The following is an 18091-nucleotide window of genomic DNA, read 5'->3' on the forward strand; positions in this document are numbered from 1 at the left end:
GAGCAGGCTGTTGAGAAACATGCTGCGGACCCTCCAGCCCAAACAATGCCATCTTTGTTTATTTCCACAAACTTCAGCAGCACCATCGCTCAGCTGCAGCTCGTTTGCGTCTGCGCTGCTCCTCACAGCAGGCCTGATTACTGAGACATACGCCGGGGAAGGTGGACATTAGTCAGTTTAACTGTAACTGAGAGCTCAAACACATCAGGCTTTTATTTTGCTCTGTAATCAACACAGCAAGGCCTTTCTACCATCTTCAGCACCGTCTCCTTCCAAAAACGGCTCGTTTTAGAGGCTCAGCTCAGCTGCAGGCTCGACTGGGAGCTGAAACTGAGAACGAATACATAATAAAATGCACTGGATTCCACTCGGAAAGGGTCATAAACAGGCAAGGCCACCTTTAGCACAGCAGAGGAGAATTCCCTTATATAGATAGAGCCACTGTTTGTGCTTCAGCATTTAGAGAATAGTTGGAGAAGGTGCGTTACACACTCGTGCACAATACAGAGAAAAACGACAGACATTCCAGTTGTACCTATCCAAAACCTCCATCCTCCCTGCCAAAATAACCTCTTTCCAACCACACGCTCCCCCCACACACCCCCCCCCCCCTCTCTCTCTCTCTCTCATTCCCTCTTTCTCGCTCCCTCTCTCTCTCTCTGGGTTTGGAGTGGCATTCCTTCTCTCTGCTCTCGGCTCCAGTATGTCTGGCCATGCTGCACGCCTGGGAGCCATTAGTTTAAGTAAAGCCCGACGCACCCTGCCCACCCCCATCTCTCACACACACACACACACACACACACACACCTTCTGCAAGACTCACAGTGAGAATGTGTGTGTGTAAGCATATGTGTATGTGTGCACACAAGGAGAAGGTTATATGTAGCCAGAATGTATTTGTATTGTATGATTGTACATTGTGTGTGTGTGTGTGTGTGTGTGAGTGAGAGAGCAAAAAAAAGAAAGAAAGAAAGAAAGAAAAAAAATGAAAAGAATAAGCAGCATGTTGACAGTGAGTGTGTATGTGTGTGTTGTGTATAAATGTCATAGAGATAAATGCATAGTTGTGTGTTTGTGTTTGTGTGTGTGTGTGTGTGTGTGTGTGTTAGAGAGACGTGCATAAGTCTGTACTTAAAATTTGAGAGGTGGGTCACACGCTCATTTGGCTGCATCAGCCTGAAGTTTCCACAGCCTGCAGCCAAGAGAGCACAGACAGAGGACACACACACAGACACACACAGACACACACAGACACACACAGACACACACAGACACACACAGACACACACAGACACACACAGACACACACACACTTACTTTTCTGCCATGCACTCAAAACTATGACCAAATGAGGTTCCAAAGTGACCCTGGTGATTTTGTTTCTTTTTCTTAAAACCCAAAATTCAGTTTTCATCATTACTAACTTTGTCCCTCAGTCCCAGCCGTACCCGACTCTCAGCACTGTTAATACAGCACTGCACATCATCAACCAGCTGAGAGAGAATTCAAGGGGAAACAGCTGCACAGGGTGGGCTGAGTCAATATTATATATTGATTACTGTATTTTAGGGGCCGAAACAGTTACAGGTCACTCAGATCAATTAAAAAACACAGAGCCTAGACCTGGATAATATATCAATATTTCCCTTGTATTCTAATACATTTTCTTATCATTTTGGCAAATATGCATATCAAGGATATAATCACTGTCTAAAGTACTACATTTCATTACAGATTGTGTAAAAATCTAGTTAAACTGAAACATATGCAGAAAAATCTCTATATAAGTCACTGTGCTATGTATAAAATAATTTTTAAATGGCAGATTTTAAAAATCTGCCACTGCTGATGCATTGTCTGTGAGTAAAACATGATAAAAAACACTGTATATTACATGGATATCTTTAATACTGTGGTAAAAAAAAAAAAAAGTTGCCATATCACCCAGCTATATTAGGCTGTGATTACATACACCAAGGACGATAGCATTTATACTGTGCCTATAAATATTGAAATTATATTTTATAGATCAACATTAAAGTGGCAGTTAATATTATTTTGTTTCTAAACTGAAAGCAGAAGCATTTTTGAGTGGAGGGATAAAATATAGTGTTAAATGGTACCAGTGTCCTGGAACGACCATTACTGATAAGCCTAATATATTCATTCTAATATAATATTGTAATATTTTAATATTATAATATGCAATCGTATAATATTATTACTAAGCCTAAATATTCATTCTAAAATTTTGGGTGTCATGTTTTTCTGGCCACGTCACGCGTCTTAACGTACTTACATACTTACTTGGCTGGTGGAGCAAAGGAGACTTGAGCTCAGTAGCTCATTCACTCATAGTAAGGAGTGACGTTTCTGACTAAGCATGCTCTCTCTCTCTCTGACTGAACATAACCTGGAATCGGATTCATCTGCTCTGAATGCAGATGAATCACATCTGCCCAGTTAAAAATGATTCTTCTGAATGCTCGGTGCTTAATCAGTGTTCAAGCACTAATCTGAATGAACTGAACTGTCTCACGTCCAGACAGATCAAGAGCTGAGTCAGTGCCGAGCACTCGAGGAAACCCGAGGAAAACAGCAAAACAACAGTAATCGACCCTTTAATCAGGCATTTAAATGGCTTTTGAAAGAGAAATAAGAGCGTTTTTCTGGGATTAAAAGCGTGAATTCAGATGTAACTGGAAATATCTGCGCTGCAAAACTGTGCTGGACTGAGGTGCACAGCTTTCAACATGTGCCCACGTTTACAAGCACGTGCCCAACCATGTGGATGGAGGCCATGCAACATGACCATTGCAACATGACGGGTTTGATTTAATTGCCTTAAGTGACATTGTATGTCCTGTGATGTGACTATTGCGCATTCGCACATCACGATGACGATGCTTAAATGATATATCGTGCAGCCCTAGTAGGTAGGTGGCGCTCTGTCCCTACATTACTCCTAGTGTAAGGTAGGTCAACAAAGGCATCTATTAGCTGATGTATCAAAGCTGGGGATCTGGTGCTTTGCTATAAGTGTGCTGGATACCCAGTGATGCTGCATTAGCATTGTTACAGAGGAGGCATGTGCCAGTAGAGTTGCTAAAAATATGAATTGGAAAATTGGCTTTCCAAGTCAATAAAATAAAAAACAAATAAATAACAGTGATACAGAACATAATGAGAGAATAGACAGAAAATGGTTTAGAGTTGGAGGTCAGTACACTGCTGAGCAGCATCTCCACAGAGCACAGAGAGCTCCACTGTGGAAGAGAGGAAGGTGATGTAGGACGAGGGAGGAGAGGAACAGAGAGACAGAGAGAGGAGAAAGTCCCCGTTACTCAAAAACGACCATTTTGATAAAGCCTTTCTTCAAAGAGCACAGTTACGCTAAATCTCTCTCTCTCCCCCTCTTTCTGTCCCTGTGAGTGTGTGTCTCTTGCTCACCTGCAGTTTATCCTTTAATCCATCTTTCTGCTGCTTGTTGGCCTCTGGGCTAGAGAGGCAGCTGTGTTATTACCACACACACACACACACACCTGTGCTTTGCAGGTGGCTCAGCTGCACTGTGCGTTGAGCACACCTGGCTGTAAGGAGAGACACTGTGGTGTGTGTGTGTGTGTGTGTGTGTGTGTGTTTGGTGTGGGGGGGGTGTCATGCCTTTCCTCAGGTTGGATGACTGGACCTGTTCTGGCTTGTCAAGGACACAATCCCTCATAATGCCTCAGGGACACACACACACACACACACACACACGTGATGTGAACACAAACACTTTGCTTCCCCTCAAAGGCAGTAAGGATGTGTACAAACATACACACCCACACATCTTCACAGCAATGTTCATAGAACACTGAGTTTAAAGCCTTTGTATAAGACTTAACAGAGAAAACGCTCTGATTCTGGAGGATGAATATTGTAATCATATGCTAATATGGCACTTTGCACGATAATTGTTACATATTGAAAGATGCGCAATGAGAATTGTCAATCTGATTTGACCACACAATGTCATCACACAAAAAAATCTCCTGTAAACTCATTCCCCCAACTAATTTTAATAGATCAAATGTCTGAATAATTATTTTCCAGTTCAAGTAGTGACAACTGCAGTTAAATATATATATATATATATATATATATATATATATATATACTGAAATATAATAGATAGACAGATTAGATAGTTAGCTAGATAGACAGATAAACAGCACAGTTCCACAGCTCAATAGTCACGTGCTTCAGTTTATACATTTTATAATTATCCACACCTTGGCATGAGGCATGGTGCCAATTGATTCATGTGTATCTTCTCCAGAGAGTCCTAATCTATTGGCAGTACTTATTTACAGAATCTACCCAAGCTATGTGTGTGCATGTGTATGAGCATTTGCACATCTGTGTCAGCTAGGGGTGTGCCATATCGTAGAGTACGCAATAATATTGTCAGGATTTTTTAATATTGTGATCGATATTATACATATCGTGCCATATCACCCACCCCTAATTATCACATAATTTCCCGTTATATATCTACTAGAGACAGATTATATCTGTCCAGTATCATTTATTTTACTTTAATTCTGCATATATGGAGATATTTGGAGTGCATTACTAGTATCATGACATTCTGGATCATTGATTTCTGTTACAAATCTGAAAAAAAGAATTGTATTTTTTTTATATATCTCAGTTAGTTGTGCCATATCATATTGTATGCAATAATACAATTTATTTTTTTATTTTGTTGCAGTTGTGTATTCTTAAAATAGTTTTTTTAAATTCAGTGTTTTGTCATATTATCATATTATCATAATATTGTCATATAACCAACAAGAAATATCGTGATATTATTTTAGGGTCATTTTGCCCACCCCTAGTGTCAGCAATAAGTGCAACATATGAGTATACATATAGCATATACACATCATGCATGCTCACAGTATACTGAAGGTATTTGGCTTTTACAGGCCTAGCAGTCTTTTTCTATGACCTGTACTGTAAACTTTTGACAGATTTGACGGTCATATTCATAATTAATAATCCGCTGTAAATAAACTGTAAAACACAAAAGCCCTATGCAGTGAGTTACACATCCACTAAGCCTCAAGAGACTCAAGAGGTGTGTGTGTGTATGTATACACACCAACCACAAACACACTCACACTCACTTAGACACTCTGTCAGCGCACAGGAAGAGTTCCCACAGTCTGGAGCGAAGGGACTGACTTATTTTTTTTTTAATAATCCATTGGCCGCTGACAGCCACAGAACAGCTGGCTTTCCCATCGAAGACAGACAGTGAAAGAGGGACAGGGAGGGGGAGAGGAAAATGTTAGAGAGAGAGAGAGAGAGAGAGAGAGAGAAATAGATGACGGACCTGGAGTGACAGGTTTAGGGAAATGCTCAGACTCCACTATAAAAAAGCAAGGGGGCCGCTCCGATGCAGGTTTTGTTCGTAGCAGTGGGCTCAAGCTGGATAAAGGTGGAAAGACAGAGTGTGTGTGTGTTTTATGCAAGAAGCTTAATGTGGTGATGGGCCTTTCACAAGCTCTTAAGCACTCCCCCATGACAGTCTACTGAACTGGCCAGGGGCTTTGTCCTTTCCCACCAAGACAGACAAAAACAGGGAGGAAAGGGAGGGCTGGTGGACCAGGACCAGAGCAAACAATCCAAAAGCTCACGTGCAGAGAGAGAAGAGAGAGAGAGAAAGAGAGAGAGAGAAAAAAAAGAGAGAGAGTAAAGGAGTGAGAAAATGAGGCTCTAAACCCAAAGCTCTAAACAATGGAAGTGGCTTTTGCTACGGACACTTATCTACTGAATGAAATCCTCTGAGTAGAAGTCAGCACCAACACTTAAACCAAACCAAAACAAGTCACTTCTAGGAAAACCAGGAATAGCATCAAACATGATCCAAGACTATCTATTTTCAGGCTTCTCGCTGACCCTTAAATGCACATGAGCACACTGGAGGGTCAGTAAAGGCCTAAACACTGATTCCAGACTCATTTTAATGGCGGATGTGCGATGTCTGGGTCTGCTACACACCAATTAAGACACTGTATAACAGTTAAATACAGATCTGATATTACAGGTTGACATAAAGCAGCAACAGTTTTTCAAACAATGTTCAAAATATATAGATTTTACTTTTTGGCAAGAAGAGTTTCTGACTGGAAAAGCACTACATTAAATGTTTTAAGGTTAGAAAAAGTAACAGAAAATTTGTAATCTTTTAAGGTAGTCAGAATTTGATCCAAGAAAGCATATTGCCTTGATATGTTCCAATTATTCCACCTTATTGACCTTACTCACTACTCAAAAAAACAGGTATTAAATGATACCTTAAATAACTATTAATGGGACATTTAAAAACGTAAACTGCCATTAAATGTTGTACATGAATTATAATAGTGTTTTCTGGGCAAATAAACTCTTCTTACCTACTTTCCCAACAGCATTTTACAATCAAAATCATCTTAACTGGTCCAGTGTATACAGTGCTCGATCCGCAAATAAGGAATTTATGCTGAGATGTTTCTGTATGTAAGTATAATCTTCCTGGACGACTAAAACTTTTGCTCAGATCTGTGTTTTAAGTTCATGAAACAAAGTGAAGCATCATTAGATGAAATAGTACAGCTAAGAGAACTCCAAAGCTCCAATTCATTCCCATTCCTCATATGCTGCCTTCTATGTAGCTTCTAGCAAAAATGCATGAGCTTTTAAAAGGTTTTACTCACTCACTCTTACACCAAATTTACATCATCTCACATCATCCCTCAAATAACCAATCAAAGTTCCTTTTTGAGACTTCAGAAGAGCTAAAGACATCAAAATGACTAAACTGTTCTCAGACTATCCATCTAAACCACCCCTTCCACCCCAAAGAGCAGAGCTAACGCTAACTCAATGCTACACTGCATTCAGGAGATGCTTTGGCCTGGGAAGCAAGAGGCCAGGTCAGCATATGAACGGCTTTAAAAAAGACAGGAGGCAGCAATCAGCATAAAAGACAAGCTCATATCCGCGACTCTAAACTACACACACAGGCTCGACTCCAGGAGGTCCAGTCCCTCTAATAGCCCTCGTCTCCAGCAGGCCGCCGTTCTGGGCAATAGGCGCTGGCGGAGGAGCTGCCACATCTGGATCCCATCTTCCCCAGCCTGTCCACACAGCGCCACGCAACAAGAAACATCTGGCGGAGCTGATGTCAATTACCGCATCGCGTTTCCCTTCGTGGATAATCTGTTCTTAAACTCTCCTTCTCTTTCTCTCCCTCTCTCTCTCTCACATACACACACATACACACAAAAGGATACCAGATGCACAGTTGCTAATCAAAGAATTGCAACAGTCATCCAGATCCTGTGCACACAAGCATCAGTCTTAAACAGGTTTACCTAATCAACTTCATGCTTTCGTGGTCCTTATTTCTCAGCATGGAGGTGGAGGCTAAAACAGTGATGACTCTTACAAGTAATGCCAGTATGCCAATAGTGCCAACAACCTTCATTTTCCCCCAACTTCAAATATAGCGGAGAAGGCCGTAAAAACACACAGCCAAAGGTACAGGTGCTTGAGCTTGGCATTACACAAGAAGCACTATTTTTTAAGATATATTTGGGCAAACAATCACCAAGACCTAAGTCTAGTACTGCTCCTTTCCTCAAAAAGTTCCTCAAAAGCTTATGTTAGATACCACACAATAACTGAAGACATATTCACACAACAGACAATTGTTATTTAATGAAATAAAACGTTTCATGCTTGATATCAGTTTACTCAATATGAGCTGTACAGGGCTAGTATAGTAACATGAGGGTAGCTAGGGCTCTGAGATCACGTAATTGAGGAATAAATGCAGAAATCAGATATAAACATGGAATATGAATGGAATTACACTAAATAAGAAAATCTAGAAAAATAAAATCTGCCAGCTGAAAAGCGTTAATTGGTTCTTTTAGTATCTGTACTTACTACAAACCCTGAAAGACTTCTGATTTTCTTGCACATATGTGTACCTTCCTAATGGTATGCATGCATATAGCTCACTATCAGGTGTGGGAATGTCCAAAGGACTAGCTTTCTGGCGAAATGACATATATATCAACTAACTAATGATCAACTAAACCTGATCATTAACAGGTGAGTTAAATCAGAAAGTGACCTTGGCTGTATACAATCAAATCCTAACCACTCCCAATTGCGTACAGCTTTGACAGAATAGCAGAAAACTGCTAACTGCAATTGACTACCAATAATACTGGATTTGACTTTCTAGATAGGGATTAAGTCTAGTGCTGGTCTATACCCAATTATATATTTCATCTTTTTCAATTGTCCACTCCAAAGAATCTTGATTCAGAATGCTGTGTAGTCCTAGACTATAGGCTTAATCTCTGTCCGAGAAGCTAACCATTGGTCTGCACATCAATGTGCAGGTATGGAAAAAATGTCATGGGTGTTAATAAAACAATAAAAGCTCTAGGGGGTCACCTTTAGAGCAGGGCATCTAATAAGTATCGACAGCTAAGGAACACGATAGCAAATCAGCCATTCTGCCAAGTTTAGTCTTGAACTTGTACAGCTACACCCAGTCCTAATGTTGCACTAGAATCACAATATAACCTTTTGTCCATAGCGTGGCGCCTTGTCTGAGCTAAACTAAAGCCTTAACCTCATTTTCAACCTCTTTGGAATGTTTCCAATGCAAATGCTTTCTTAGACCAGCACTAGGATTCATGGTCCTCACGAAGCTCTGAGGAAACGAGTCTCTAGTGGTACAAACAGCTCCATATATGTAAGTTAAGCGTATATAAAGACCTGCAATGTGCTGGTTGGTCTGATAGCTACAGACCAGGGGCGACTCTAAAGGGAGAAACTCTGGAGTCGAAAGCAGCCAAGCCTCTACTGGCCTGGGGCTTCCTTAAATGCTTACAGCTGCTGGTGCTGGAGGGAGATCCATAGCCCTTCTCTTTCTCTTTCCCTCTCTTTCTCTTTTGCTCTCTCTCACTCTCTCTCTCTCTGACAAGCACAAACTCTCCCACGCGACCAAAGTGCCGGCCTGCCAGAGCTGGAGCCCCCCAGCAGCAAGAGCCAAAACCAATTAGAGCTCTAATTCAAACCTGAAGGGCCTCTTTGTCTGCCGTTTCCTTTCTTCAAGTCAGAGGAAAGGAATCTGACTCACACAAACTCTCGCGCACACACACAGCTAAACAAAACGAAAGGGGGAAAACTATCCCGCTGTCCAAGTGGCCACACATATATCCAATGGGACCTTATCGAAACAAGGCAAGGGACAAAACAGCAATATAAACAAGAGGAGGATGACAAATACAGAACAAGCACACTATTTCACAAACCACCTTCAACACACGTGCACATACAGCATGTTTAGTGTCACTGTGCAATGTGATAACTTAACACAGCCATCAAGCAATGCTCAGTAATCATTTCCCACTGTGAGTTAGTTGTAGAGCCTATCACTGCCCCCTAGTGGTGCAAGCCACTATAACACCAGCTCATGATCATCCTCATCCTCCTCATCAGCATCACTGCAGGCATCAGCATGGACCACATTTGTTATTCGCCCCTAGGATAAACCCAGGGGTTAAACAATGCCCCGTCTCAGCCCCGGGCCTCGTGAGCAGGGTTTTTTGTTTTGGCACCGATACCCCTCCTCAAGATGGACAGACGCACTCATACACACACTCAGCGAGGCCTCCTGCAGCTCTGTTCTTCAGCACTGGTAAGGTCCAGATGGTGTGAAACTTTGCCGAGTGGATTAGCTTCAAATCCTCTACCATGAGGAGGGGACAGGGCAGAGGGAGCAAACCCCCCCTTGGACCACTTCTCTCAGAGGCTGGACTAGGATGGATATACAGCACACTGGTACAGGACCTTTTTCAGTGGCCATTTGAGTCCAGTTTGCAGCAGATAAGTGTAATCTCTGAATTACACTTATCAGGTATCTCCAAAATGACAACTTTACTGTAGAAGGGAAAAGCATTCTTGGATTTCAATGGACGTCATTTTGAAGCATTTCTATTGGTCCATTTATTAAGAAATATACCCAAAAATATTTGTCCGATTGGACAGCATGTATTTCACACATGGTGAACTGCCATACATTATAAAACATCAACAACCAACATGTCTACCTCTTTAAAATCTGTTTGAAATCTGGAATAATCTATTTTGAACTCAATTGCTATGCATACTATAGATTGCATCTTGATATCTTGATACCTAAAGAACCAATGCAAGCCATATAACAAAAGGAATCATGCAAAAATGGCCAATAAGCAAACATCACATTTCTCTCCATTACATCCATTTCTCTGAGCAATACACCAAGACAATTAGCAACAGCACTTGTAGCTTCATTCCCAGCGTGGCAAGTTTTGACAGCACTGAACCACTAAATGAAATGCAGCCTGTGTATGTTAGCTGATGCTGGCACAGTTGTAGATATATGTGAGCTTACGATAACCAATGCCAAATATTGGCTAGACTTGTATAAAGCACCTAGCATTAGCCTGTGTAGAAATGGTGTAGAAATCCATCCTGTCACCTTCAATAACTACATCTGGGATAAGTGGGATTGAGTGGTCTATGTGATCCAAAATGTCACTAATTCTCTTTTGGAATTTAGATGTTAGATCAGGTCAGTTGGATTTATTTCTGAACTTTGCATAATAGCTCTCTCCAGGAAAAAAAAAAAAAAAAAACATAGTCTGCCAATGTCAATGAAAGCAAGACTTGTTATAAACCATATAAAGACAACAAAAGCTCTACACTAAATTCTGAAGGCTAAATTATATGAGGCAGTTTCTCAGACAAGGATTTAGATAGGGATTTTTAACAAAAATTAAATTCAGAAAGTTGTGTAGTCCTGTATTAGGCTTAATACCCATGTCCACTAATGAAAACCATAGCCTGTCAGTGTCAATGAACACTTGTCAAATCTTGAAGACTTGGAGAATCTTACTGAAACAACAAGAGCTCTAGACTAACTTCTGGAGGATAAATTCTATGGGGACGTTTCCTAGAGGGGGGGATTAAGCCTAGTCCTAGACTAATTTTGTCCCATTCAATAGAAAATCTCCATTCAGAGTGTTGTGTATCCTTGTACTTGGCTTAATACCTCTCTCCAGGATCGAAACCCATAGGTTTGTCAGGATCAATGAACAAAATACATGTCATGAATGTTACTGAAACAGCAAAAGCACTAGGCTAACTTCTGAACTGGAAAATCTATGGTGGGACAGAGATTATGCACTGCATGTCCGTTTTAATGGAAATTTTCCATTCAAAATACTGTGTAGTCCTGTAGCTCTCCAGAAAATAAACCCATAGTCTGCCAATGTCAATGAGGCTTGTAATGAATCATATGGAATCATTAAAAGCTTTAGACTTACTTTTTTAGGCAAAAGACTATAGGACAGACTATAGTTTCCCAGACAGGAATAAGCCTAGTCGTAGACTCATTTTATTTATTTCAATGGAAAATCTCTATTAAAACAGTGTGTAGTCCTGTACTAGGTTTAATATCTCTCCCCAGAAAAGAAACCCATGGTGTAGTCAATTATTATAAAGTAGTATTGAGTATTATGAACTATATGATAAAAAATTCTGGAAAATATCCTTTCAAAATACTATGTAGTTCAATACTAGACTTAGTGTCTGTCCTAACAAAACAATTTACCAATTGACATTTAGCAACAATACGTTCAAGTTCATTCCCAGCAGCAGTATAAATAGTGTGGCTAGTTCTGACAGCTCTGAACTACTTGTCATGGATCATATGGAATAAACAAAAGCTCTAGACTAACTTTAGACTAAGGCTTAAGTCTATGGACCAAATTCTCAGACTGGGACCAATCCTAGTTATACACTAATTTTCTTTCTTTCAATGGAAAGAAGGCTTAATAGCTCTTTCCAGGAACGAAACCCATAGTCTGCCAGAGAGCATATTGAACTATACGATGAAAACCCTGGAAAACCTCAATTTAAAATCCATTTTATCTATTGACATTTAGAAACATCACTTTCAAGTTCATTTCTAGCAGCAGTATAAACAGCGTGGCTGGTTGTGACAGCTCTAAACTACTGACTGAACTGCAGCTGAACTGCATGTTGGAAGATCCAGCATGAACAGAGAAGAACAGACCCATAAAAACTAAGAAAAGTGAAGGCAGCTTACATTGAAAAGTGCCCGGAATCCCAACCATGCTCCGCGGCGGACTACGGTCACCAAAGCCGGTTAAAAAGCGAGTGTTCGGCCACGTCGTGAGAGAGTAGTTGAGGCGGACTCCGGGCGGTGCGTGTGCTGCCGCTGAGGGGAGGAGGTGCTCGGTACTGAAGTGAAGCGGAGCTCCAGCTGCTCCAGCAGCTCTCCGGGGCGGGGCTTACAGTGAGTGACAGGCCGCTGAGGAGGAGGAAGAGGACGGGAATGAAGTGTACGCTGTGGTGTCTCTCAGAACCGCGGAGGAAAGCTGCGGGCTGCCGCTCACTAACTACCTCCCAACATCAGCTCAGCCCTCAGCCGCCCAGTCACACCACATGTAGCCAGTCAGCTCCTAATTAGAGAGATCCGGGAACACCTGTTCCCAATTAGGCTTAAGAGCTTCTCTCTCTCTCTCTCTCTCTCTCTCTCTCTTTCACAAGCCTGAAGAACATGAAGGCAAATTAACATGAGTCATTAGTGCTATCTGTGTTTTATGCCCAGAGATCTATCTATCTATCTATCTATCTATCTATCTATCTATCTATCTATCTATCTATCTATCTATCTATCTATCTATCTATCTATCTATCTATCTATCTATCTATCTATCTATCTATATGTGTTTCCTTTGGCCAGATATTACACATTAAACATGCATTCGGTACAAATCTAGAAGGGTCTCTAGAAGAAGGGTTTCTACATGATGTTGCACCGATGCACTGAGGATCGGATTGCATTGAACCACAAGAGCATTAGTGAACTAAGGATGTTGGATAATGTCTACCCCAAATCATCCCAAAATGATTACATAACACCATCGTTTCCAAGAATTCAAGAATTGATATGCACTCCTTCACTATTAACACTATAAATGTTCTGTCAGTGCTTATGTCACTTTATTTTTCCACCTCATATGTCTATAAGATGGACCTTATTATGGTTGCACATTGCGTAGCAACCACTACGGATCTATCTATCTATCTATCTATCTATCTATCTATCTATCTATCTATCTATCTATCTATCTATCTATCTATCTATCTATCTATCTATCTATCTATCTATCTATCTATCTATCTAGATTGATAGATAGTTACCCTAAATTTGCCTTGCACTGAAGAAAAGAACAGAAAAGCAAATAGAAACATTTTGATCTAACTGAACCAAACTGGAGCTAAACACAAGTCACAAGGAAAAGCCATGCCTATGCATTGTTTACCAAACCTGTAAATGTGTGCAGGTTCTAGGCTAAAAGCTAACCTAGCTACAGCCTCTTCAGCTAGCTAATAACAGCACATTGCACTGTAAAGACACAAAGAATATAGCAGCCCTATACAGCGAGACTAATTACAAAAGTGTTTTATTCTACTGTAAGCCTCAATGGTGCCATAAATTAACCAATAAAAGCACACAAGCACTCCTTTGAATTAAAAACAACTCCTTACATTCTGTGGTAAACCTCACATTTACCACAGTGATGTAATTGATTAGCTTTTGGAAACATATAGACACTTATCATCAAGTTTAGAGAAGTATACTTTATAGTGACTCTCTGATGTCTTTTAGTTACATACCCGGGCTCAGGATAGTAAGAAAAATAGAAAGAAAGAAAAATCATTATATAACTCTGGGACTTCTAGTCATTGCTGCTGCCTTGGCTAAGGTAAAAATGTTGCACCAGGGCTGATAAAATATTCACTCAGAACTGGCATTCTAGAGTTCCTCATGCCTTCTGGCTAACTGGCTTCCAGTAACCTCATCTCTTTACCAGATGATTCATGAAGACAGTATACATTTTATTCTAACACTTTTTTTTTCTCAATGCTGCCATGCAGGAGAGCACATTTTGACATATATGCCCAAATGTTCATTAACACCCATTCTAATGAATAATTGTAGTTTAACTTTAGGTCTAGTCCCTGTAAAGTACTGCCAATATAATAGATCTCTCTGGAGCAGATAAAGTTTAACGTATTGGCACCATGCCTAATGCCAGTCATGAGCTAGAGGGACATAACGCCCTGCAGCATTCAGCTGTAAAGCAGTGGAACGATGGTCATTTTGGGATGACTTGGGATGGAGATCATTCAGCATCCTCTGTTCATTAATGTTCTTGTGGTTGAATGCAATCAGATCCTCAGTGCAGTATTTCAACATCATGTAGAAACCCTTATCTACACAGTAAAGATAGTTACAGCTACAATACAAACAGGATAAACTCTTTTAGCAGATAAACAATAAATTGACATGTGTCAATAGATTTAGCTTTGACATAGATGTGTCCAAACTTTTGACTGGTACTATAAAAGTACCAAATGTAAGTTTAAAGTGCAATCTGGCCAAAAACGATAGATAGATAGATAGATAGATAGATAGATAGATAGATAGATAGATAGATAGATAGATAGATAGATAGATAGATAGATAGATAGATAGATAGATGTACAGGTGTCAATAGATTGAAGGATTGATGGATGGATGGATGGATGGATGATGGATAAACTTTTTAATAGCTTTGATATGAGAAAAAACATTAAATGCACAGGTGTCAATAGATGAATGAATGGTAGTAGATAGATAGATAGATAGATAGATAGATAGATAGATAGATAGATAGATAGATAGATAGATAGATAGATAGATAGATAGATAGATAGATAGATAGATAGATAGATATTTACATAGATACATACAATATACATATAAGACAGATAGACTGACAACAAGGCAGAAAGAAAGATAGACTAACAGGCAGACAGACAGGCAGACAGACAGATAAATAGACAGCGTCAGAGTCAGTATAGCTGCTTGAATTACAGTGACCCATTGTGTTATTAAGGGCAGGAAAACCAGCTGATCCCTCATAGATTATTCCTCTCTTCTAACAGGATATATGGATGCTGAGTGTCCTCTCAGTCCTCTCTCTCTCTCTCTCTCTCTCTCTCCTCCCCCCTCTCCCTCTCTCTCTCTCTCTCTCTCCCTCCCCTGCTCCGCCGCCCACGCAAACACATGCCGCTCGTTCTTTCCCTGTCCACCCTGCGAGCCGGCCACCTGCTCCAGAACATGCTGCACAGCTGCCAGCCTGCAACAACAAATTAACACCAGTGTGAATGAGGGAGAGAGGGAGGAGATAGGAGAAGAAAAGAAAGAGAGAAAGATATCTTCCTCACGGAGGCTGTTTGTTCCTTTAGCCTATTTGATACAGATTGTTTAGGTCCTAAGTCAATACAGAAGCACACCATTCAGCTCAATTTAAGCAGCTCTTATAGAAACAGACTCTGGTATGAAGCACAAATTCAATACTGTAAATGATAGAGGTACTTTATTACTCCATACGTGTGTGAGCTTTGTACAGGAAATGTTAGATGTTAGATAGATGCAATAATAATAATAATAATAATAATAATAATAATAATAATAATAATAATAATAATAATAATAGTACTGTGATAATAAAAATTGGTAACACAAGAGTAATTACACAAGTGTAATATCATGTTAAAAATATGATCACAATAACAGTTATATCATGTTGTAATAACATATTAGTAATAACTTGGGAGTAAAATGATAGATAGATAGATAGATAGATAGATAGATAGATAGATAGATAGATAGATAGATAGATAGATAGATAGATAGATAGATAGATAGATAGATAGATAGATAGATAGATAGATAACACAATAATAATAATGCAATAATAATAGTATAGTGATGACACAATTGATAACACAATAGTAATAAGACAAGTGTAATATCATGGTAATAACTTGATTGCAATAACAGTTATAACATGTTGTAATAACATAATAAAAATAACATGATAATAACATAATAATGCAGTGATAGTACAATGATAAAAAAATTGATAACACAAGAGTAATAACACAAGTGTAATATCATAGTAACAACATGATTGCCATAAAAATGTTGTAATAACATAATAGTAATAACAATGGAATAACACGGTGAGCTAGATAGATAGATAGATAGATAGATAGATAGATAGATAGATAGATAGATAGATAGATAGATAGATAGATAGATAGATAGATAGATAGATAGATAGATAGATAGATTAAACTCTTCTAAGTAGCCATATTTAGCTTTAGGGACATGTATGCACACACATACAATAACAATAACATGATAATAATGCAATGATAATAGAACAGTGATGACAAAATTGATGATACAATAGTTATAACAAGTGTAATATCATGGTAATGACATGATTGCAATAACAGTTATAACATGTTGTAATAACATAATAGTAATAACATGATAATAACACGATGAGATGGCTAAAGCTATGGAAATTACATTAGGAGGAAACAACTTTTTAAGCTTTTAATGGAAGTCAGTGTGAGAAGAGTTTATTCCTAAAAAGTAATTTTGGAGCATTACTATTCATTTTGCTTAGATTTTTTAATCAATATAACAAATCACTGATTCACATTCTGTCAAAAAGTGAGAATTTGAGATGAAGGATTTTTGTGTGTTTAGTTCTGCTTATTTTAATGCTACTGATAAACTATCCGGAATCATTTTAAGACATAAAATAGTATAAACAGTGGCATATGAAGGGGCTTGGTGAATTCAGTGGTCTGAACATTATCATGCCTTCCTCTATGAATATAACATACATGTCACTCGGGAGCCCTTTTGTAATGATAATTTTGCAACGGACAAATTAAAGCGAGGGTCTGCCAGAGAGAGCGAATGTTACGTTAACAAAGAGCGCCATGAATTAGACGGAGCGACAGAAGTCACCCTGCTGATCTGACTCATGGCAGCGTGTGTGTGAGTGTGTGTTTATTTGACAGCTGGGATTGCCTCTCCGAGTGTGCCAGTCTTTTGTCACTGGTCTTTTTAGAGCACCAGCAGGTCTGTCACTGAGCAACAGCTTGAGTGTGACCCAGGCATGCGCCACACACACACACACACACACACACACACACACAGACACACACACACACTCTGATTGGCCTGACTGTGCCTGTACTGCTTCTCCGTCATAACAATGCCAAAAGACCACCCTCCAACCTCCCCCATCCTCATCTCTGGTCATCTTGTTCTCCTGCTGTTCACATTAGCCCCAGCTCTTCAGCGCGTGTCTGGATGTGTGTGTGAGTAAGTGTGTGCGTGTGTGAGAGTGTACCTGCTGTTCTCCTGAGCACTTCAGTATAGAGCAAAAGGCCGGGGTCACCAGGGTCAGCCGGCAGACGCCTGATTAAACCTCCAGAGTAAAGCCATCTATATCTACATCTACACACACACACACACACACACACACATACACCATGCCCAGACAGAGAAAAACAGAAAGATTATATATGGCCAGATGGAAATTGAAGATGGCTTATCATCTGCCACTGTGATGCAGGCCTCCTCTGCATCAATCATACATATACATATATTTACATTTATATTAAGGTCAGTCATATATTAAACTGTAGAGCAGAAGGGTGAAGGGGGTGGGGGGAGGGGGAGTTTCAGACATTTGAGATAAACTATTGTGTCTATCACTGTACAAGTACTATTAAGAGTATTAAAAATTATAGTAATAGTAAAAGTAATAATAATAATTGCAATATTTTCATTATTATTAGTCATATTAAAAACACCAAAAGCAAAAAAGCCACACAATTGTATTATATAATATAGAATAATTATGAATATAATAAAGAAATAAAGAACAACACATTGTTCCTATAGTTGTTATTTTGGTGCTTGGAAAGCACTATTATATAATGCAACAATGTAACAATGTAATAACAGTATAGTAATAACATGGTAATTGTAACATTGTAACACAGTAGTAATAACCTCCTAATAGCATGATTGCAACAC

General features: G+C 39.5%; 1 protein-coding gene across 2 annotated transcripts in view; it reads right to left on the reverse strand.

The window, feature by feature from the left end:
- Positions 1 to 12520, reverse strand: part of cbfa2t2 (CBFA2/RUNX1 partner transcriptional co-repressor 2) — a 49139-nt gene extending 36619 nt beyond the window's left edge. The window contains exon 1 of one of the 2 annotated variants that reach the window (XM_022675619.2): positions 12212 to 12520. In XM_022675619.2, the coding sequence (XP_022531340.2) occupies positions 12212 to 12239 (28 nt within the window). In that variant the 5' untranslated portion in view covers positions 12240 to 12520. The remainder of the gene's footprint in view (positions 1 to 12211) is intronic. The other variant, XM_049479525.1, reaches the window with a different exon arrangement.
- Between the last annotated feature and the right edge of the window lie 5571 nt (positions 12521 to 18091).

The sequence above is a fragment of the Astyanax mexicanus genome, chromosome 5 (genome assembly GCF_023375975.1).
Source record: "Astyanax mexicanus isolate ESR-SI-001 chromosome 5, AstMex3_surface, whole genome shotgun sequence".
In the NCBI taxonomy this organism is placed as follows: domain Eukaryota; kingdom Metazoa; phylum Chordata; class Actinopteri; order Characiformes; family Acestrorhamphidae; genus Astyanax; species Astyanax mexicanus.